General features: G+C 46.8%; 2 protein-coding genes across 3 annotated transcripts in view; both read right to left on the bottom strand.

Annotated features, from left to right (window-relative positions):
- The window catches only part of LOC145876087 (cell adhesion molecule CEACAM6), a 222,577-nt gene that overhangs the window by 82,203 nt on the left and 115,899 nt on the right, over positions 1 to 24,475 (bottom strand). The window lies entirely within an intron of this gene.
- Positions 18,867 to 24,475, bottom strand: part of LOC145876079 (tripartite motif-containing protein 16-like) — a 12,946-nt gene continuing 7,337 nt past the window's right edge. The window contains exons 4-7 of one of the 2 annotated variants that reach the window (XM_082971864.1): positions 23,925 to 24,084; positions 23,740 to 23,799; positions 23,438 to 23,508; positions 18,867 to 19,333 (exon numbers count right to left, since the gene is read on the bottom strand). In XM_082971864.1, the coding sequence (XP_082827990.1) occupies positions 19,325 to 19,333; positions 23,438 to 23,508; positions 23,740 to 23,799; positions 23,925 to 24,084 (300 nt within the window). In that variant the 3' untranslated portion in view covers positions 18,867 to 19,324. Of the gene's footprint in view, positions 23,509 to 23,739; positions 23,800 to 23,924; positions 24,085 to 24,475 lie in introns of both variants that reach the window. The other variant, XM_082971863.1, reaches the window with a different exon arrangement.

Raw genomic sequence — 24,475 nt, 5'->3', positions numbered from 1 at the left:
ATGGAGACGGGGGTTAAAGGACCACAGATGGAGACGAGGGTTAAAGGACGACAGATGGAGACGAGGCTTAAAGGACGACAGATGGAGACGAGGCTTAAAGGACGACAGATGGAGACGAGGGTTAAAGGACGACAGATGGAGACGAGGGTTAAAGGACGACAGATGGAGACGGGGGTTAAAGGACCACAGATGGAGACGAGGGTTAAAGGACGACAGATGGAGACGGGGGTTAAAGGACGACAGATGGAGACGAGGGTTAAAGGACGACAGATGGAGACGGGGGTTAAAGGACGACAGATGGAGACGAGGGTTAAAGGATGACAGATGGAGACGAGGCTTAAAGGACGACAGATGGAGACGGGGGTTAAAGGACCACAGATGGAGACGAGGGTTAAAGGACGACAGATGGAGACGAGGGTTAAAGGACCACAGATGGAGACGAGGCTTAAAGGACGACAGATGGAGACGGGGGTTAAAGGACGACAGATGGAGACGGGGGTTAAAGGACCACAGATGGAGACGGGGCTTAAAGGACGACAGATGGAGACGGGGGTTAAAGGACCACAGATGGAGACGAGGGTTAAAGGATGACAGATGGAGACGGGGCTTAAAGGACGACAGATGGAGACGGGGGTTAAAGGACCACAGATGGAGACGGGGCTTAAAGGACGACAGATGGAGACGGGGGTTAAAGGACGACAGATGGAGACGAGGGTTAAAGGACCACAGATGGAGACGAGGGTTAAAGGACGACAGATGGAGACGGGGGTTAAAGGACGACAGATGGAGACGAGGGTTAAAGGACGACAGATGGAGACGAGGGTTAAAGGACCACAGATGGAGACGAGGGTTAAAGGACGACAGATGGAGACGAGGCTTAAAGGACGACAGATGGAGACGGGGGTTAAAGGACCACAGATGGAGACGAGGCTTAAAGGACGACAGATGGAGACGGGGGTTAAAGGACCACAGATGGAGACGAGGCTTAAAGGACGACAGATGGAGACGGGGGTTAAAGGACCACAGATGGAGACGAGGCTTAAAGGACGACAGATGGAGACGGGGGTTAAAGGACCACAGATGGAGACGAGGCTTAAAGGACGACAGATGGAGACGGGGGTTAAAGGACCACAGATGGAGACGAGGGTTAAAGGACGACAGATGGAGACGAGGCTTAAAGGACGACAGATGGAGACGAGGCTTAAAGGACGACAGATGGAGACGAGGGTTAAAGGACGACAGATGGAGACGAGGGTTAAAGGACGACAGATGGAGACGGGGGTTAAAGGACCACAGATGGAGACGAGGGTTAAAGGACGACAGATGGAGACGGGGGTTAAAGGACGACAGATGGAGACGAGGGTTAAAGGACGACAGATGGAGACGGGGGTTAAAGGACGACAGATGGAGACGAGGGTTAAAGGATGACAGATGGAGACGAGGCTTAAAGGACGACAGATGGAGACGAGGGTTAAAGGACCACAGATGGAGACGAGGGTTAAAGGACGACAGATGGAGACGGGGGTTAAAGGACGACAGATGGAGACGAGGCTTAAAGGACGACAGATGGAGACGGGGGTTAAAGGACCACAGATGGAGACGAGGGTTAAAGGACGACAGATGGAGACGGGGGTTAAAGGACGACAGATGGAGACGAGGGTTAAAGGATGACAGATGGAGACGAGGCTTAAAGGACGACAGATGGAGACGGGGGTTAAAGGACCACAGATGGAGACGAGGGTTAAAGGACGACAGATGGAGACGGGGGTTAAAGGACGACAGATGGAGACGAGGCTTAAAGGACGACAGATGGAGACGGGGGTTAAAGGACCACAGATGGAGACGAGGGTTAAAGGACGACAGATGGAGACGGGGGTTAAAGGACGACAGATGGAGACGAGGGTTAAAGGAAGACAGATGGAGACGAGGGTTAAAGGACGACAGATGGAGACGAGGGTTAAAGGACGACAGATGGAGACGAGGGTTAAAGGATGACAGATGGAGACGAGGGTTAAAGGATGACAGATGGAGACGAGGGTTAAAGGATGACAGATGGAGACGAGGGTTAAAGGATGACAGATGGAGACGAGGGTTAAAGGACGACAGATGGAGACGAGGGTTAAAGGATGACAGATGGAGACGAGGGTTAAAGGATGACAGATGGAGACGAGGGTTAAAGGATGACAGATGGAGACGAGGGTTAAAGGACGGGGGTTAAAGGATGATAGATGGAGGCGAGGGTTAAAGGACGACAGATGGAGACGAGGGTTAAAGGATGACAGATGGAGACGAGGGTTAAAGGATGACAGATGGAGACGGGGGTTAAAGGATGACAGATGGAGACGAGGGTTAAAGGATGACAGATGGAGACGAGGGTTAAAGGATGACAGATGGAGACGAGGGTTAAAGGATGACAGATGGAGACGAGGGTTTTAAAGGACGACAGATGGAGACGAGGGTTAAAGGACGACAGATGGAGACGAGGGTTAAAGGAAGACAGATGGAGACGAGGGTTAAAGGACGACAGATGGAGACGAGGGTTAAAGGAAGACAGATGGAGCTGAGGGTTAAGACCCTGTAATCAAGGCGTATGCTCACGTGAAATGTTTAAAGAATTTCACAAATGTTAAATTGTATTATTTTTTTAAAATACAATTCATTGAATTGAATCAAAAGTCATTCAGAAGTCATTCAAAAGTCTAACCACCCTGAGAGATCAGGATTAGGAAAAGGTCAAGGGTGAGGACTCGTCCATAAATGAGTTATTACTAACCCTTTCAAAAGGGGGAGGGGTTGCAAGAACATCTTTAGGAGTGCTGTAGCTCTTTGAAGGGTTTTGTTTTAAAGTTTGAATCTGTTGGTGAAGCTTATAGTTTGGTACACCTGAGAGGGGAATGTTGAGGACTGACAGGGCTTTAAGAAACTGAAGCCACCCAGGAGGTCTTTTATCATCAGCAGTCTGGTGGGATGCAGAGATACTTTTAAGCAAGTCCATCATATGTGAACCCCTGACAACATCCCCCTGAAAGATAAACTCTCCTTTGTCATTCCAAGTAGCGGCCGCCTTTGAATCTTTTATCTTGTTCATAATGTATCTAACATTTTTCCTGTTACATGCTGGAACATGTGTCAACAAGTCATGCAGACATTATCTTCAACATGTATTTGATCTTCAACTGGTAAGATCACCAGTCCAGGCATTACAGGGGCATGGCTCTCTCTATGCGCGTCATCCTTTAAGGTTTCCCATAGGGAAAGCGATAAATGGTTGGTCTCTCTCTCACCTTGTTTTACCAAGGCCAAATACCTTTGCAAAGAGGTTTGTGTATTTTTGGACCTTATGATAGGGATTCATCCTTTTCTGTTCAAAATATCCTTCATGGCCATATCCAAATCATTTTCCGCTGTTTGTCTGATATTTTCAGGACCCTGTAATTGTTGTTTAAAGAAATTAACCACCACATTTGGCGATGGGGATGTGAATCTTCACTTGGCTCCTGACGACCTGGGTAAATGACCTGATGACCTGGGTAAATGACCTGACTCCTGACGACCTGGGTAAATGACCTGGCTCCTGACGACCTGGGTAAATGACCTGATGACCTGGGTAAATGACCTGACTCCTGACGACCTGGGTAAATGACCTGGCTCCTGACGACCTGGGTAAATGACCTGGCTCCTGACGACCTGGGTAAATGACCTGATGACCTGGGTAAATGACCTGGCTCCTGATGACCTGGGTAAATGACCTGACGACCTGGGTAAATGACCTGACTCCTGACGACCTGGGTAAATGACCTGACTCCTGATGACCTGGGTAAATGACCTGGCTCCTGATGACCTGGGTAAATGACCTGGCTCCTGACGACCTGGGTAAATGACCTGGCTCCTGACGACCTGGGTAAATGACCTGGCTCCTGACGACCTGGGTAAATGACCTGACTCCTGACGACCTGGGTAAATGACCTGGGTAAATGACGACCTGGGTAAATGACCTGGCTCCTGACGACCTGGGTAAATGACCTGGCTCCTGACGACCTGGGTAAATGACCTGACTCCTGACCACCTGGGTAAATGACCTGGCTCCTGACGACCTGGGTAAATGACCTGGCTCCTGACGACCTGGGTAAATGACCTGGCTCCTGACGACCTGGGTAAATGACCTGGCTCCTGACGACCTGGGTAAATGACCTGGCTCCTGATGACCTGGGTAAATGACCTGATGACCTGGGTAAATGACCTGGCTCCTGATGACCTGGGTAAATGACCTGGCTCCTGATGACCTGGGTAAATGACCTGATGACCTGGGTAAATGACCTGACTCCTGATGACCTGGGTAAATGACCTGACGACCTGGGTAAATGACCTGTCTCCTGACGACCTGGGTAAATGACCTGGCTCCTGACGACCTGGGTAAATGACCTGGCTCCTGACGACCTGGGTAAATGACCTGACGACCTGGGTAAATGACCTGATGACCTGGGTAAATGACCTGGCTCCTGATGACCTGGGTAAATGACCTGACGACCTGGGTAAATGACCTGACTCCTGATGACCTGGGTAAATGACCTGGCTCCTGACGACCTGGGTAAATGACCTGGCTCCTGATGACCTGGGTATATGACCTGGCTCCTGACGACCTGGGTAAATGACCTGGCTCCTGATGACCTGGGTAAATGACCTGATGACCTGGGTAAATGACCTGGCTCCTGACGACCTGGGTAAATGACCTGTCTCCTGATGACCTGGGTAAATGACCTGGCTCCTGACGACCTGGGTAAATGACCTGGCTCCTGACGACCTGGGTAAATGACCTGTCTCCTGACGACCTGGGTAAATGACCTGTCTCCTGACGACCTGGGTAAATGACCTGGCTCCTGACGACCTGGGTAAATGACCTGGCTCCTGACGACCTGGGTAAATGACCTGACTCCTGATGACCTGGGTAAATGACCTGACGACCTGGGTAAATGACCTGTCTTCTGATGACCTGGGTAAATGGTGCACCAGGGATCCCTCTAACTTGGGATCTCAGGGAGACCACACTTGGGGAACAGAGCAGATGAACCCACCTTTAATCTGAGTGGATACCACAACTCAAACCTAGTTTTTTTTTTTAAGAATGAGGTGAGCAAAACATGCAAGTGCAGGCTCAGAGTGTGTATTCCTGTGTGTGATATATTTAGGCTGAATATCGATATAAGATATATATCCTGATATTTTTTCCGCAAAGTGAGAGCAAATGTTCAGTCAAAGTCAAAGCCAGATATGACATGTCTCAAGTAGTTTTATTGAAAGCGGCTATTTCAGTGAACAGTTGAAAAATCAAATGAATAAATAATAAACAGGGCTCTTCACCTGGTTCAGATTAAATGCTCAGCTGTTCAAATAACAACAACATGTAAACATAAACACTGTAGAACAACAGGACGACCTTTTTGAAATCAAAGCTCCATAAGGTGCACATTTAAATAAATACAAATATCTTAAACAAAAATAGCCTATAAAATAAAATAGGCCTATTTTTTTCTGAAATAAATATTATATATATTTATGAGAAAAGTCAACTTTTTTTTTAGTTTGACAACTTTTAAATGGCTTATTAAAATCAAATTACAGATTTCTTCTCCTTTCTAACAAATCCACAGATGCAAATAACGAACATTACAAAATAATAAAATATGACAAACCCTAATAAGGGCAGCAATTATATATAAATAAAGAACAAAATAAAGTGCTCAGTTTGAGAAAATGTGTTTTAAACATCAGCCTGAGATTACCATTTGCTTTTTGTTAACTCAATTTCTTATCTGAACAGCCTCAACCAGTTGCACAAGAAACAGACTATCAACTCAATAAACATTTTCCCCCTCTTTTTTTACTTTGATAAACAGTAATGCTGTCTTGAGGTAGACATTAGAAGACAAGCGTGTCCTCCTTCGTTTAAAGATTTTGTGCGAGAAACACCAGCCTGTCAACGGCATCCGGCTTCAGAGATGCTCTGTGGCAGGTCACGATATTGCCACTGCAGCTGAAAACCCTTTCGGAGGGTGAACTGGTAGCTGGTACCAAGAGATACTTTTTTTGCCAGGTGGCTCAGAGCTGGAAAGACAACTTCATGATCCTTCCACCACTTGAGGGGATCAGTGTCACTCTCCACACTTGCTGACTGCAAGTAACTTGACAGTTCATTTTCAATAGCCTCCCTCTTGGTTGGTGGTGCAGTGGTGGTGGCTGTGCGCTGCTTGAAGAAGCTTGCCAGTGTCTTAGCTTTTGGTGCCACTGCTGCTTCTCCATCTGCAGGCTCAGGCACAGTTGGCACACGTAGGTAAGGCGGTTGACAGCTGCTCTGATCAGCCAGTAGCGTCTCCACCTCCAAGACAGCTCTGTGCTTCAATGCATCAACTTTTTCACTTGGGATATAGGTGGCCCTGAAGCGTGGATCCACAAATGAAGCCATCTCCAATAGGTCAGTAGTGGCTGGGTCAGAATACTTGCGGTTGAGGTACTCAACAATGCTGGTCTTGATCGATTTGCAAAGCTCGCTATCACATGCCAGGAGACTGTCGTTAAAAAGGTGCAGCACAGGTTTTACATATGATAGAGTGACGTACTCCTCACCTGACAAAGCATCGGTAAAGTCCTGGAGAGGTTTCAGGACCTTTTGGACTGCTTCTAGGACCTCTAAGTCCTGCCAGGTAGGGACAAGGTGCCTGGTCTTTTTGTCATTAGACAGGACTTTGGCCAGTGCTCCTTCCTGCTCCAGGACTCTCTCTATCATCTGCTGCCTTGATCCCCAGCGGGTGGCAGACTCGGTTATGAGTTGGTGACTTGGCAGACCCAGCTGAATCTGGACTTCAGCAAGATGTCTCCTTTTCTTCCAGCTGTACCAAAAACAGCTTACAATTCTCTTGCACAGAGAAATGGCCCGGGTGACGCGCTTGTCATTCATGCCATGTCCTGTCAGAATCATAAAAAAAACTATTAAACAAATGTGCTTATGCGAGAAATTTGACTCTGTTTTCACTTTAACACACTCATACAACTAAGTGCTTTCCAAAATCAAGCTTTAGAAATATTCTACATTAATATTTTCTTGTTTCATAGTTTATTTTTTTTAAATCAACGCCAGTCCTAATCATAAATATCAAATATTATATTCATTTATTTTGTGAATTTGAATCCTGTAAGTGATTTTTATGTATTATTATTTGTGTATAATTTATAAATGATGACTATACTGTATGTACATTTACTGATGTTTCGTTCTTGTTGTTGTTCTTAGTATTTATGCTTAGTATTTAATGCTACTTCATATTTCTACTCCACTAAAAACTCCACAATGTTTAGGCCTACCTACGTGTCAACATTAGTTTCTAGTTACTTTGCAGTTGGCTCTTCAATCCAGAGAAAAAAAAAACTATAGTCTATCATAATAACTAAATATGTTACCTTGATGATATCAACAGGCTAACCAGCATTTTAAAGTCATAATTACCTCACCTTTACCAGCTGTAACATTAAAGTGGTAAACACATCAATGCATCACTAATTCTTATCCAATAACCTAATAAATATGGTTCTGAAATCTACCATCCTGTATTGTAAGTGATTTTACTTTTAGCACTTTATGTTTTGTGTTTTATTAATCCATTTTTGGCCAAGACAGCAGCATAAAACAAAAAAAGTTGCAGACAGACACAAAGGAAAAATAATGAAAAAATAATATTTTAATATGTTTTTTCTTTAAAGTAAAATATGTGAATACTCCTTAATAAAACACTGCACTCCCCAATAGCCAAGTGTAGTCTGACCGAAGCACTGCATCCTCATCGTTCAGCTCCACCGCTCTGACCACGTCGCTCCCGTTGGCGGTTGTTATAGCAACCGGATGCTTTTCTTGGAGTTTCCCAGCTTGCGTCCTGCGAGGCCTCAGCTATATGCTCACCGGTGTGATCCTGGGGGGAAATAACTTGTTTTGGAGACACGACGCTGTTTTCATCTCCCCCAGTCGTTGAATGAAGTGAACATGTCACGCTTCATGTAAAGGCTCACATTGTCCTGCTCGACCCACATATCGCTGGTCAACGCCAAAATGGGTCCCGTTAGCGAGCCGGTCAGCAAGGCTCTGCCTGACTTCAGTGGACATTTGTGGCAGTGCTTCTCGTGTAAAGTAGTTGGGAAGCTCATATCTCGGGTCCATAGTTTTCAGTAGCTTTTTTGAATCCGACTTGTTCCACAGTTGCAACAGGGACCATATGTTTAGCAATGTGATAGGACACCGCTTTAGTTATAGTACACCACTTGCCAATTTTCTTTTCATAAAGGCTCACTGCGGGAAAATGAAGTTTGCAGTGAGCTTTGTTTCGGGACTGGAGCTTTTTCGGGTTGTCGACGGCTTGCGGCTGGGGCTTCTGCAGCGCGCAGTTTCACACACTCTTCGTATTGCAGTTTGTGCCACTGTTTTAGGTGGTGAAAAAGATTTGTAGTGCTTCCACCCCTGGCTGTAACTTTTTTTATGGCACTGCCTACATATAACGGTCCCGTGTGGCTCAGTTGGTAGAGCATGGTGTTTGCAACGCCAGGGTTGTGGGTTCGATTCCCACGGGGGGCCAGTATGGAAAAAATGTATGAAATGTATGCATTCACTACTGTAAGTCGCTCTGGATAAGAGCATCTGCTAAATGACTAAAATGTAAATGTAAATGTAACGTGATTTTGTTGCTCATCTGATACTTTGAATCCGAACCATCTCCAAATTACTGAGCCAATGCTTTTTCTTTTACTAACCAATTCCTCGTCAAAACGCTCCGCAGACGCTGTTGCTTCCTCCATGTTTGTTGAAGTGTCTGTTCCTGCCCCTCCGCCCTCTGTGCATGAAAGAGGAGGCGCGGGGAGCAGCGCAGAGAGCTCCGGGTCTGCAGCTTGCTTGGAGCAAGGATCAAAGCGTACATTTGAACTATATCGATATATGCGAAATGGTCTAATTTCATATCACATTTAAAATATATATCGATATATTTTTTTATATCGATATATCGCCCAGCCCTAGTCAGGCTGATAAGAACAATTCTTATTTTGTATAACGGGTCACTTACGCTTCGAACACACCGACTGCGTCATTGCATCACTGCTACGTAACATTTTGCGCAGCTACGCAACTATACTGACGCTTCGAACACACCGACTGCGTCATTGCATCACTGCTACGTAACATTTTGCGCAGCTAGGCAACTATACTGATGCAGGCACCTTTTGCAGATGGTCGCATGCGGTTGTACACATGGAGGAGAGAATCATTTTCGCAGTATCCTCAAAACCGTGTCTTTTTGACACAACTGCTGACAGCTACAGGGACATAAACACAAAAAATGCTGCTTGGAGACAAGTGTCCACGATAGTAGGATTGCCAGGTCAGTTTAGTAGTGAGCACGTGCTAGATGTGGCTAGTTAGCTAGCTAGCCTAGCTTGCTAACCTAGCCAATGAGGTGTGTGTGTTAAAGAAATAGTCAAATAAATTATGCTAGTTACTACCCCTGATAACTTTACCAAATAATCATGTTTGAAAGAGTGAGTGTGTATGTCATAAATAGTCATAGAAATGGTAGATACTACTGTACCCCTGATAATTTGGTCAGATAACCGTGTGTGTGTCTATGTGTACAGTAGGTGACATATCCATGATAACTATCTAATAACTATAGGTATGCTAGGTAATGGTTTGGCTTATCATGTCTATGTAGAAGAAGACTGGAGGAGGAAGTGGAGAGGACTCAGGGACAGGTATCAGAGAGAGAGAAGGACAGAGAAAGAGAAGAAGAGGTCTGGGTCAGCAGCTTCAGGCCAGCAGCCTTGGTGCTTCTGCCACATTCTTTCTTTTCTGGATCCATTTATTGTGCCTTGGGCAACGAGTGGCAATTTTACAGCCAGACCCTCTACTACATCATCCACAAGTGTTGTCCCCACCGGTGCATCAAGACCCTCAATGTCACCTACAACTGCGACCATCGCCTCCACCGCTGCAGCGAGACCCTCTACAATGTCTACATCATCCACAAGTATCACCACCATCGGTGCAGCGAGACCCTCTACAATGTCTACATCATCCACAAGTATGACCACCATCGGTGCTGCGAGATCCTCTACAATGTCTACATCATCCACAAGTATCACCACCATCGGTGCAGCGAGACCCTCTACAATGTCTACATCATCCACGAGTATGACCACCATCGGTGCAGCCATGGAAGACGATGAAATGGAGGAAGCACCTCTGGATCTAGGACCACCTGAGATTATTATGAACCTCACGGAAGTGACCACTGAGGACCTCGTTGAACAGGATGTGGCCGTGGAGACAAACAGAGAGAGAAACGAAGAGGAACAACGTCACACCAGGCGTCATCGAAGGTTCCAGATCCACTCAACTCATTTCAGCAGAGGCTCCTCCAAGCCGTCGAGAGGGATGCAGCCCAACCTGATGCTCACAGGAAGGAGGATGAAGAGACCCTCTTTGCCATGAGCCTGGTGCCACAACCCTGAAGAGGCTGCCTCAGCAAAGAAAAGCAGCAGTCAAAGTTAAAATGGATCAGCTGCTTTTCCAAGCCGAGTTCAATGGTACGTTTTTTTTCTTCTCCACATCACAGGTAGTGTCATAAGTGTTGCCACAGTGAAGTAGGTCATTCTTTACAGTATACTCATGTAGGCTAATTGGTATTTCAGATCAAAGTATTAATATGAGGCAAATGTACAGCTGTTGTTTCTAGGTTAGAAAATATCCCTAAACAACAGTTTACTGTCTAAATATTTTCCTGTCATATTCATCTTTATCTCTGAAATACAAATTCCATGAGTAAACAGCAAGTATTACCAACTTTACTGCACTGTTCCAATATTTATGCCTCTAACTACACTATACAAGCAGTATTTAGTTAACATAAATCTCACCTTTTATGGTTTTCTTTTATGTTAAGCTTGTATGTGTTGTTTTTCTCTTCCCTTCCAGAGATGGAGTCCATTTAGCCGAGCAGCTCACAGGAAGGACAGGAAGAGGAGAGGAGTTGTCTGGTTGTTCTTCCCTTCCAGAGATGGAGTCCATTTAGCCGAGCAGCTCACAGGAAGGACAGGAAGAGGAGAGGAGTTGTCTGGTTGTTCTTCCCTTCCAGAGATGGAGTCCATTTAGCCGAGCAGCTCACAGGAAGGAAAGGAAGAGGAGAGGAGTTGTCTGGTTGTTGTTCTTCCCTTCCAGAGATGGAGTCCATTTAGCCGAGCAGCTCACAGGAAGGACAGGAAGAGGAGAGGAGTTGTCTGGTTGTTGTTCTTCCCTTCCAGAGATGGAGTCCATTTAGCCGAGCAGCTCACAGGAAGGACAGGAAGAGGAGAGGAGTTGTCTGGTTGTTGTTCTTCCCTTCCAGAGATGGAGTCCATTTAGCCGAGCAGCTCACAGGAAGGACAGGAAGAGGAGAGGAGTTGTCTGGTTGTTGTTCTTCCCTTCCAGAGATGGAGTCCATTTAGCCGAGCAGCTCACAGGAAGGACAGGAAGAGGAGAGGAGTTGTCTGGTTGTTGTTGTTCCCTTCCAGAGATGGAGTCCATTTAGCCGAGCAGCTCACAGGAAGGACAGGAAGAGGAGAGGAGTTGTCTGGTTGTTGTTCCCTTCCAGAGATGGAGTCCATTTAGCCGAGCAGCTCACAGGAAGGACAGGAAGAGGAGAGGAGTTGTCTGGTTGTTGTTCCCTTCCAGAGATGGAGTCCATTTAGCCGAGCAGCTCACAGGAAGGACAGGAAGAGGAGAGGAGTTGTCTGGTTGTTGTTCCCTTCCAGAGATGGAGTCCATTTAGCCGAGCAGCTCACAGGAAGGACAGGAAGAGGAGAGGAGTTGTCTGGTTGTTGTTCCCTTCCAGAGATGGAGTCCATTTAGCCGAGCAGCTCACAGGAAGGACAGGAAGAGGAGAGGAGTTGTCTGGTTGTTGTTCCCTTCCAGAGATGGAGTCCATTTAGCCGAGCAGCTCACAGGAAGGACAGGAAGAGGAGAGGAGTTGTCTGGTTGTTGTTCCCTTCCAGAGATGGAGTCCATTTAGCCGAGCAGCTCACAGGAAGGACAGGAAGAGGAGAGGAGTTGTCTGGTTGTTGTTCCCTTCCAGAGATGGAGTCCATTTAGCCGAGCAGCTCACAGGAAGGACAGGAAGAGGAGAGGAGTTGTCTGGTTGTTGTTCCCTTCCAGAGATGGAGTCCATTTAGCCGAGCAGCTCACAGGAAGGACAGGAAGAGGAGAGGAGTTGTCTGGTTGTTGTTCTTCCCTTCCAGAGATGGAGTCCATTTAGCCGAGCAGCTCACAGGAAGGACAGGAAGAGGAGAGGAGTTGTCTGGTTGTTGTTCTTCCCTTCCAGAGATGGAGTCCATTTAGCCGAGCAGCTCACAGGAAGGACAGGAAGAGGAGAGGAGTTGTCTGGTTGTTGTTCCCTTCCAGAGATGGAGTCCATTTAGCCGAGCAGCTCACAGGAAGGACAGGAAGAGGAGAGGAGTTGTCTGGTTGTTGTTCCCTTCCAGAGATGGAGTCCATTTAGCCGAGCAGCTCACAGGAAGGACAGGAAGAGGAGAGGAGTTGTCTGGTTGTTGTTCCCTTCCAGAGATGGAGTCCATTTAGCCGAGCAGCTCACAGGAAGGACAGGAAGAGGAGAGGAGTTGTCTGGTTGTTGTTCCCTTCCAGAGATGGAGTCCATTTAGCCGAGCAGCTCACAGGAAGGCCAGGAAGAGGAGAGGAGTTGTCTGGTTGTTGTTCCCTTCCAGAGATGGAGTCCATTTAGCCGAGCAGCTCACAGGAGGACAGGAAGAGGAGAGGAGTTGTCTGGTTGTTGTTCCCTTCCAGAGATGGAGTCCATTTAGCCGAGCAGCTCACAGGAAGGACAGGAAGAGGAGAGGAGTTGTCTGGTTGTTGTTCCCTTCCAGAGATGGAGTCCATTTAGCCGAGCAGCTCACAGGAAGGACAGGAAGAGGAGAGGAGTTGTCTGGTTGTTGTTCCCTTCCAGAGATGGAGTCCATTTAGCCGAGCAGCTCACAGGAAGGACAGGAAGAGGAGAGGAGTTGTCTGGTTGTTGTTCCCTTCCAGAGATGGAGTCCATTTAGCCGAGCAGCTCACAGGAAGGACAGGAAGAGGAGAGGAGTTGTCTGGTTGTTGTTCCCTTCCAGAGATGGAGTCCATTTAGCCGACCAGCTCACAGGAAGGACAGGAAGAGGAGAGGAGTTGTCTGGTTGTTGTTCCCTTCCAGAGATGGAGTCCATTTAGCCGACCAGCTCACAGGAAGGACAGGAAGAGGAGAGGAGTTGTCTGGTTGTTGTTCCCTTCCAGAGATGGAGTCCATTTAGCCGAGCAGCTCACAGGAAGGACAGGAAGAGGAGAGGAGTTGTCTGGTTGTTGTTCCCTTCCAGAGATGGAGTCCATTTAGCCGAGCAGCTCACAGGAAGGACAGGAAGAGGAGAGGAGTTGTCTGGTTGTTGTTCTTCCCTTCCAGAGATGGAGTCCATTTAGCCGAGCAGCTCACAGGAAGGACAGGAAGAGGAGAGGAGTTGTCTGGTTGTTGTTCCCTTCCAGAGATGGAGTCCATTTAGCCGAGCAGCTCACAGGAAGGACAGGAAGAGGAGAGGAGTTGTCTGGTTGTTGTTCCCTTCCAGAGATGGAGTCCATTTAGCCGAGCAGCTCACAGGAAGGACAGGAAGAGGAGAGGAGTTGTCTGGTTGTTGTTCCCTTCCAGAGATGGAGTCCATTTAGCCGAGCAGGTCACAGGAAGGACAGGAAGAGGAGAGGAGTTGTCTGGTTGTTGTTCTTCCCTTCCAGAGATGGAGTCCATTTAGCCGAGCAGCTCACAGGAAGGACAGGAAGAGGAGAGGAGTTGTCTGGTTGTTGTTCCCTTCCAGAGATGGAGTCCATTTAGCCGAGCAGCTCACAGGAAGGACAGGAAGAGGAGAGGAGTTGTCTGGTTGTTGTTCTTCCCTTCCAGAGATGGAGTCCATTTAGCCGAGCAGCTCACAGGAAGGACAGGAAGAGGAGAGGAGTTGTCTGGTTGTTGTTCCCTTCCAGAGATGGAGTCCATTTAGCCGAGCAGCTCACAGGAAGGACAGGAAGAGGAGAGGAGTTGTCTGGTTGTTGTTCCCTTCCAGAGATGGAGTCCATTTAGCCGAGCAGCTCACAGGAAGGACAGGAAGAGGAGAGGAGTTGTCTGGTTGTTGTTCCCTTCCAGAGATGGAGTCCATTTAGCCGAGCAGCTCACAGGAAGGACAGGAAGAGGAGAGGAGTTGTCTGGGTGTTGTTCCCTTCCAGAGATGGAGTCCATTTAGCCGAGCAGCTCACAGGAAGGACAGGAAGAGGAGAGGAGTTGTCTGGTTGTTGTTCTTCCCTTCCAGAGATGGAGTCCATTTAGCCGAGCAGCTCACAGGAAGGACAGGAAGAGGAGAGGAGTTGTCTGGTTGTTGTTCTTCCCTTCCAGAGATGGAGTCCATTTAGCCGAGCAGCTCACAGGAAGGACAGGAAGAGGAGAGGAGTTGTCTGGTTGTTGTTCCCTTCCAGAGATGGAGTCCATTTAGCCGAGCAGCTCACAGGAAGGACAGGAAGAGGAGAGGAGTTGTCTGGTTGTTGTTCCCTTCCAGAGATGGAGTCCATTTAGCCGAGCAGCTCACAGGAAGGACAGGAAGAGGAGAGGAGTTGTCTGGTTGTTGTTCCCTTCCAGAGATGGAGTCCATTTAGCCGAGCAGCTCACAGGAAGGACAGGAAGAGGAGAGGAGTTGTCTGGTTGTTGTTCCCTTCCAGAGATGGAGTCCATTTAGCCGAGCAGCTCACAGGAAGGCCAGGAAGAGGAGAGGAGTTGTCTGGTTGTTGTTCCCTTCCAGAGATGGAGTCCATTTAGCCGAGCAGCTCACAGGAAGGACAGGAAGAGGAGAGGAGTTGTCTGGTTGTTGTTCTTCCCTTCCAGAGATGGAGTCCATTTAGCCGAGCAGCTCACAGGAAGGACAGGAAGAGGAGAGGAGTTGTCTGGTTGTTGTTCCCTTCCAGAGATGGAGTCCATTTAGCCGAGCAGCTCACAGGAAGGACAGGAAGAGGAGAGGAGTTGTCTGGTTGTTGTTCTCTTCCAGAGATGGAGTCCATTTAGCCGAGCAGCTCACAGGAAGGACAGGAAGAGGAGAGGAGTTGTCTGGTTGTTGTTCCCTTCCAGAGATGGAGTCCATTTAGCCGAGCAGCTCACAGGAAGGACAGGAAGAGGAGAGGAGTTGTCTGGTTGTTGTTCCCTTCCAGAGATGGAGTCCATTTAGCCGAGCAGCTCACAGGAAGGACAGGAAGAGGAGAGGAGTTGTCTGGTTGTTGTTCCCTTCCAGAGATGGAGTCCATTTAGCCGAGCAGCTCACAGGAAGGACAGGAAGAGGAGAGGAGTTGTCTGGTTGTTGTTCTTCCCTTCCAGAGATGGAGTCCATTTAGCCGAGCAGCTCAGAGGAAGGACAGGAAGAGGAGAGGAGTTGTCTGGTTGTTGTTCCCTTCCAGAGATGGAGTCCATTTAGCCGAGCAGCTCACAGGAAGGACAGGAAGAGGAGAGGAGTTGTCTGGTTGTTGTTCCCTTCCAGAGATGGAGTCCATTTAGCCGAGCAGCTCACAGGAAGGACAGGAAGAGGAGAGGAGTTGTCTGGTTGTTGTTCCCTTCCAGAGATGGAGTCCATTTAGCCGAGCAGCTCACAGGAAGGACAGGAAGAGGAGAGGAGTTGTCTGGTTGTTGTTCCCTTCCAGAGATGGAGTCCATTTAGCCGAGCAGCTCACAGGAAGGACAGGAAGAGGAGAGGAGTTGTCTGGTTGTTGTTCCCTTCCAGAGATGGAGTCCATTTAGCCGAGCAGCTCACAGGAAGGACAGGAAGAGGAGAGGAGTTGTCTGGTTGTTGTTCCCTTCCAGAGATGGAGTCCATTTAGCCGAGCAGCTCACAGGAAGGCCAGGAAGAGGAGAGGAGTTGTCTGGTTGTTGTTCCCTTCCAGAGATGGAGTCCATTTAGCCGAGCAGCTCACAGGAAGGACAGGAAGAGGAGAGGAGTTGTCTGGTTGTTGTTCTTCCCTTCCAGAGATGGAGTCCATTTAGCCGAGCAGCTCACAGGAAGGACAGGAAGAGGAGAGGAGTTGTCTGGTTGTTGTTCCCTTCCAGAGATGGAGTCCATTTAGCCGAGCAGCTCACAGGAAGGACAGGAAGAGGAGAGGAGTTGTCTGGTTGTTGTTCTCTTCCAGAGATGGAGTCCATTTAGCCGAGCAGCTCACAGGAAGGACAGGAAGAGGAGAGGAGTTGTCTGGTTGTTGTTCCCTTCCAGAGATGGAGTCCATTTAGCCGAGCAGCTCACAGGAAGGACAGGAAGAGGAGAGGAGTTGTCTGGTTGTTGTTCCCTTCCAGAGATGGAGTCCATTTAGCCGAGCAGCTCACAGGAAGGACAGGAAGAGGAGAGGAGTTGTCTGGTTGTTGTTCCCTTCCAGAGATGGAGTCCATTTAGCCGAGCAGCTCACAGGAAGGACAGGAAGAGGAGAGGAGTTGTCTGGTTGTTGTTCTTCCCTTCCAGAGATGGAGTCCATTTAGCCGAGCAGCTCACAGGAAGGACAGGAAGAGGAGAGGAGTTGTCTGGTTGTTGTTCCCTTCCAGAGATGGAGTCCATTTAGCCGAGCAGCTCACAGGAAGGACAGGAAGAGGAGAGGAGTTGTCTGGTTGTTGTTCCCTTCCAGAGATGGAGTCCATTTAGCCGAGCAGCTCACAGGAAGGACAGGAAGAGGAGAGGAGTTGTCTGGTTGTTCTTCCCTTCCAGAGATGGAGTCCATTTAGCCGAGCAGCTCACAGGAAGGACAGGAAGAGGAGAGGAGTTGTCTGGTTGTTGGTCTTCACCTCCCTCATTGTACCTTTCTTTTCACACACGCCCGTTCCGTTTAAATTCAGTCAATTCATAGTCATTAGTTTATAAAGTCTCGGGATAGCATTCATTATTAGTGTTACATTGATTTCTGAATTGACAGAATTGAAACTCATACACTGAAGAATTCACAGATGCTCTTTTTGAAATGTTTACACGCACACACACCTCTTTCAATAGTTGTATTTTTTTAAACATTTTTTACACGTACCGGTCATGTTCTTTCCTGTACTTGAATACTTATTAAATGATGTTTTCATAGTCAGTTGTTTATTAATATCTCATTTAGACTTAATCTGCTCATTTCGTCCCTACACCTTCGCAGATCTAAGACAAGATGAAAGTAAAAACACATTCTCTTCCTAATTCATTCTTTTCCCACCTGTATTTTGTCAGGCCAGTGAACATGGTGTTAAACTGTACTATTTGTATGGACCCTAGGTTACCCTTTCCCTTAGTTATCATACTAACTGAATGTCCTATAACCTTAATTAGTGCTCCTGCTCACCTGATGTACCATGCCAGGTGTGTATAATACTGACGTTAATGAGAGAGGGAAGGGGTTAAGGTGTGGTCCTGCTCACCTGATGTACCATGCCAGGTGTGTATAATACTGACGTTAATGAGAGAGGGAAGGGGTTTTAAGGTGTGGTCTTTACTCCCAAATGTCACTTAAATATAGCTTCCAAATGAAGAGAGACAATGATACATAAAGTAATCTGGGGGAAAAAATGATATTTTATGGACAACGGTGGATGGTTCTTAAAATAACCTTTGTGTTATTGGGCTCTTCAAAGAGCTGTTTCCCTCCACGGCAAACTGCCATGGAACTTCACCTGCTGGCGATGAGAAGTAGGTGGTCAGCTTCTCCCTCACCTGGAGTGCCTGTCTGGGGGCGTTGTTGGCACCTGCCCTGGTGACATCAGGTAGGTGACCATTTGGCGTGCCCATCTCCATCCGGAGCGGCTCCTGGAATGACCTCTGCAGGTAGTTATAGAGAACACATGTGGCCTTCACGCAGGCATCGACATTTGAGGGGCTGAGACCAAGCACTCTCCGATACATTCTCCACCGGGCTGCCAGAATCCCAAAGGCGCATTCAACAACTAACCTTGCCCTGGACAGTCGTTTGTTAAAGATCCTTACAGGCTTTGGCAATGGCAGCTGGCGTCCAGCGTAGGGCCTCATGAGGTTGGGTCTTAAAGGGAAGGCCTCGTCGCCGACGACGACGTGAGGAACAGGTCCCAGGTCTTCAGCCCCAGGGAGTGATGCAGGTGGTGGAATCTCCAGGGTGCCATCCTGAAGTGCCTGGCCAAAGGCAGAGTCCCGGAGGGTCCCGCCATCACTTCCCATAAGCACCAACATCGACAACACGGAAACAGTAGAGGGCATCTACTACAGCCAAGAGTACAACTTAATATGTACCCTTGTACACATTGTACAATTTACAATGTGACCCAGTTCAATGGGTCTGAACAGAACTGGGGGACGTCAGACATGAAGATGTCTAAACACAACTGGAATATCATTAGTTTGTGATTCATTGTTAATGGATTTTCAATCAGGAACACAGAGGAACAACCTGACAACATAACAATGTGTGGGTGGGTGGAGATCTAATATTGTTTTGTGACAAACACTAAAGCATGATATTCTAATAAATCTACACCCTATTCCCTACGTAGAACACTACTTTAGACCTGGTCAGAAGCACCGTAGTGCACTACGTAGGGAATAGGGAACCATTTGGAACAGAGACCAGTAATTCCCCTGAATATCTTTCTCTTCCTCATCTGGTTTCTTGAACAGCCCTTCACTCCTCCCCTCTTCCTCTTCCTCTCTTTTCATTCTATTCTATCAGCCACACCACTAGCTCACCTCCACACAATCCATTTACAAGTTAAAGACTCACCTTGGAATAAATAACAAAGGAAAACTATTACTAGATGAAGTTTAGTGTTGGATTTTTTTATTTCCCATCACCATAAATCATATTTAATCACTGAACAGTAGCAGACCTAACTTCATCTGTTCCTGACTCTGGATAGTGGATTAAAAAGACCATCAATCTCCAATGATATTAAAGTACTATTCTGAACATTACTGATATACTGAGTGGCAAGTCCAGATATCGGCTGCTTTTATTGTTTGGTCAATAGCACCACCTGCTGGACAGGTTTAATGTTGCTGGACTGAGCAGTATGGGAGGATGAAAGATGACACATTGAACACGCTTTTTAGTCCAGGACTAGGATTAATCTGTGTCTGGGAAACCAGTCCATATAGTTTAGTAGAAAGTAAGTGATACCAGCTTGTAGTGGGCTGACTAGTCCTGAATTGTCCTTTTGTTCCTGGACCATTTTCCATGCAGCTCCAGGTGACAGAGAAACATCAATTAGGGCCGAGCTGATCAATGATACTGAGGAGAATTGCATAGAGACAGAGAACCAACTGAGAAAACATATCAATGGTTCTGAATGACAACAGTTTAACCAGCTCAGCTATAGACTACACCAGCATGACTAGTATCTATGTGGACCCTACTACAGTTTAACCAGCTCAGCTATAGACTACACCAGCATGACTAGTATCTATGTGGACCCTACTACAGTTTAACCAGCTCAGCTATAGACTACACCAGCATGACTAGTATCTATGTGGACCCAACTACAGTTTAACCAGCTCAGCTATAGATTACACCAGCATGACTAGTATCTATGTGGACCCTACTACAGTTTAACCAGCTCAGCTATAGACTACACCAGCATGACTAGTATCTATGTGGACCCTACTACAGTTTAACCAGCTCAGCTATAGACTACACCAGCATGACTAGTATCTATGTGGACCCTACTACAGTTTAACCAGCTCAGCTATAGACTACACCAGCATGACTAGTATTTATGTGGACCCTACTACAGTTTAACCAGCTCAGCTATAGACTACACCAGCATGACTAGTATCTATGTGGACCCTACTACAGTTTAACCAGCTCAGCTATAGACTACACCAGCATGACTAGTATCTATGTGGACCCTACTACAGTTTAACCAGCTCAGCTATAGACTACACCAGCATGACTAGTATCTATGTGGACCCTACTACAGTTTAACCAGCTCAGCTATAGACTACACCAGCATGACTAGTATCTATGTGGACCCTACTACAGTTTAACCAGCTCAGCTATAGACTACACCAGCATGACTAGTATCTATGTGGACCCTACTACAGTTTAACCAGCTCAGCTATAGACTACACCAGCATGACTAGTATCTATGTGGACCCTACTACAGTTTAACCAGCTCAGCTATAGACTACACCAGCATGACTAGTATCTATGTGGACCCTACTACAGTTTAACCAGCTCAGCTATAGACTACACCAGCATGACTAGTATCTATGTGGACCCTACTACAGTTTAACCAGCTCAGCTATAGACTACACCAGCGTGACTAGTATCTATGTGGACCCTACTACAGTTTAACCAGCTCAGCTATAGACTACACCAGCATGACTAGTATCTATGTGGACCCTACTACAGTTTAACCAGCTCAGCTATAGACTACACCAGCGTGACTAGTATCTATGTGGACCCTACTACAGTTTAACCAGCTCAGCTATAGACTACACCAGCATGACTAGTATCTATGTGGACCCTACTACAGTTTAACCAGCTCAGCTATAGACTACACCAGCATGACTAGTATCTATGTGGACCCTACTACAGTTTAACCAGCTCAGCTATAGACTATACCAGCATGACTAGTATCTATGTGGACCCTACTACAGTTTAACCAGCTCAGCTATAGACTACACCAGCATGACTAGTATCTATGTGGACCCTACTACAGTTTAACCAGCTCAGCTATAGACTACACCAGCATGACTAGTATCTATGTGGACCCTACTACAGTTTAACCAGCTCAGCTATAGACTACACCAGCATGACTAGTATCTATGTGGACCCTACTACAGTTTAACCAGCTCAGCTATAGACTACACCAGCATGACTAGTATCTATGTGGACCCTACTACAGTTTAACCAGCTCAGCTATAGACTACACCAGCATGACTAGTATCTATGTGGACCCTACTACAGTTTAACCAGCTCAGCTATAGACTACACCAGCGTGACTAGTATCTATGTGGACCCTACTACAGTTTAACCAGCTCAGCTATAGACTACACCAGCATGACTAGTATCTATGTGGACCCTACTACAGTTTAACCAGCTCAGCTATAGACTACACCAGCATGACTAGTATCTATGTGGACCCTACTACAGTTTAACCAGCTCAGCTATAGACTACACCAGCGTGACTAGTATCTATGTGGACCCTACTACAGTTTAACCAGCTCAGCTATAGACTACACCAGCATGACTAGTATCTATGTGGACCCTACTACAGTTTAACCAGCTCAGCTATAGACTACACCAGCATGACTAGTATCTATGTGGACCCTACTACAGTTTAACCAGCTCAGCTATAGACTACACCAGCGTGACTAGTATCTATGTGGACCCTACTACAGTTTAACCAGCTCAGCTATAGACTACACCAGCGTGACTAGTATCTATGTGGACCCTACTACAGTTTAACCAGCTCAGCTATAGACTACACCAGCGTGACTAGTATCTATGTGGACCCTACTACAGTTTAACCAGCTCAGCTATAGACTACACCAGCGTGACTAGTATCTATGTGGACCCTACTACAGTTTAACCAGCTCAGCTATAGACGACACCAGCATGACTAGTATCTATGTGGACCCTACTACAGTTTAACCAGCTCAGCTATAGACTACACCAGCGTGACTAGTATCTATGTGGACCCTACTACAGTTTAACCAGCTCAGCTATAGACTACACCAGCATGACTAGTATCTATGTGGACCCTACTACAGTTTAACCAGCTCAGCTATAGACTACACCAGCATGACTAGTATCTATGTGGACCCTACTACAGTTTAACCAGCTCAGCTATAGACTACACCAGCATGACTAGTATCTATGTGGACCCTACTACAGTTTAACCAGCTCAGCTATAGACTACACCAGCGTGACTAGTATCTATGTGGACCCTACTACAGTTTAACCAGCTCAGCTATAGACTACACCAGCGTGACTAGTATCTATGTGGACCCTACTACAGTTTAACCAGCTCAGCTATAGACTACACCAGCGTGACTAGTATCTATGTGGACCCTACTACAGTTTAACCAGCTCAGCTATAGACTACACCAGCATGACTAGTATCTATGTGGACCCTACTACAGTTTAACCAGCTCAGCTATAGACTACACCAGCATGACTAGTATCTATGTGGACCCTACTACTACAGTTTAACCAGCTCAGCTATAGACTACACCAGCATGACTAGTATCTATGTGGACCCTACTACAGTTTAACCAGCTCAGCTATAGACTACACCAGCATGACTAGTATCTATGTGGACCCTACTACAGTTTAACCAGTCAGCTATAGACTACACCAGCATGACTAGTATCTATGTGGACCCTACCACAGTTTAACCAGCTCAGCTATAGACTACACCAGCATGACTAGTATCTATGTGGACCCTACTACAGTTTAACCAGCTCAGCTATAGACTACACCAGCATGACTAGTATCTATGTGGACCCTACTACAGTTTAACCAGCTCAGCTATAGACTACACCAGCATGACTAGTATCTATGTGGACCCTACTACAGTTTAACCAGCTCAGCTATAGACTACACCAGCATGACTAGTATCTATGTGGACCCTACTACAGTTTAACCAGCTTAGCTATAGACTACACCAGCATGACTAGTATCTATGTGGACCCTACTACAGTTTAACCAGCTCAGCTATAGACTACACCAGCATGACTAGTATCTATGTGGACCCTACTACAGTTTAACCAGCTCAGCTATAGACTACACCAGCGTGACTAGTATCTATATGGACCCTACTACAGTTTAACCAGCTCAGCTATAGACTACACCAGCGTGACTAGTATCTATGTGGACCCTACTACAGTTTAACCAGCTCAGCTATAGACTACACCAGCATGACTAGTATCTATGTGGACCCTACTACAGTTTAACCAGCTCAGCAGTACCATTATAATAGATATTAAACCCAGGATAGAGGGGCTGAGTGAATGTGGTCTGGACTCTGTGGAGGAGGGTCATTGTGTCAGAGACCCTGTAGAAGGACAGAGTACCTGCCTTGTGATCCAGGTACACTCCTACTCTGGAGGACTGAGGGCCTGATACTTTAGTCACAACATTATTGTGTCTGAAACAATAACCATCACCACAGCTCTGTAAACTCCAGGACTTGTTATTGTATCCAAATCTATTATCTGTCCCTGTTCTGCTGATGTCTTTATATGAGACTGCTGTATAAACATTACCACTCCACTCCACCTCCCAGTAACAGCGCCCAGTCAGACCCTCTCTACACAACACCTGACAGTAGTTGGTGAATCTGTCTGGATGGTCAGGATATGGTTGGACTTGGCCTGTATAGGTCACCTTTCTGTTCCCTTCAGACAGAGAGAGGCGTGTGTGTGCTGTGTTTGGGTCCAGTGTGAGCTGACAGGAATCTGGGAGAAGAGCAGAGACCAATGAGGGGAGTCAGAACAATAAGTTAAGTCAGATACTGTATCTACCCTGTCTTTGATTAGAGCACAGCAGAGATCAAATCAGAGAAATATGAGGAGTCAGATAGATACCCAGTCTTTGATTAGATCTACTATTGCTATATATTTCTAGAGGGATTGTTAGGAGTGGCAGTAAAAAGAGACTGTTATTTACTTCACAATAAAGAGACTCACATTGTAACAACTGTTCTCTGGTCTTGGGCTCTGGAGGCAGAACAACCTCCACTATATTCACTACAGACACACAAACACATTGACAGAGAGAGGGAATGTTATCATCATACCATATTCCACATGTATATGACTAGTAGGGAACTTTCAATGGTCTAAAGTTGATGTTCTGATTGTTTTCAACACACCTGTAGTGGAGATCTTGGTCCATTCTCCTTTAAGGAAGTCTTCTAGTTTCTCTCTCAGTTCAGACACAGTCTTACTCACATCTCCAAAGTACTGAAGAGGACGGACAACGATGCCGGGTAAGTCTGAAGATACACTGATACTGGAGAGAGACTGATAACTCTGGAGACAGAGAGACAGAGAGAGAGAGACAGAGAGAGACAGAGAGAGAGACAGAGAGAGAGACAGAGAGAGAGACAGAGACACAGACAGATAGACACAGAGAGACACAGAGAGAGAGACAGAGAGAGAGACACACAGAGAGAGACAGAGGAACAGAGAGAGAGACAGAGGAACAGAGAGAGAGACAGAGGAACAGAGAGAGAGACAGAGGAACAGAGAGAGAGACACCAAGAGAGGGGGACACAGAGACCCAGAGAGAGGGGGACACAGAGACCCAGAGAGAGGAACACAGAGGGACAGAGAGACACGAGAGAGAGAGGGACACAGACAGAGGGACAGGGGGACACAGACAGAGGGACAGGGGGACACAGACAGAGGGACACAGAGAGAG

Source organism: Salmo salar, unplaced genomic scaffold (assembly GCF_965601325.2).
Source record: "Salmo salar unplaced genomic scaffold, fSalSal1 ptg000432l, whole genome shotgun sequence".
In the NCBI taxonomy this organism is placed as follows: domain Eukaryota; kingdom Metazoa; phylum Chordata; class Actinopteri; order Salmoniformes; family Salmonidae; genus Salmo; species Salmo salar.
Note: the sequence above shows the minus strand (reverse complement) of the source record. Positions and strands in the feature narration are given on the sequence as shown.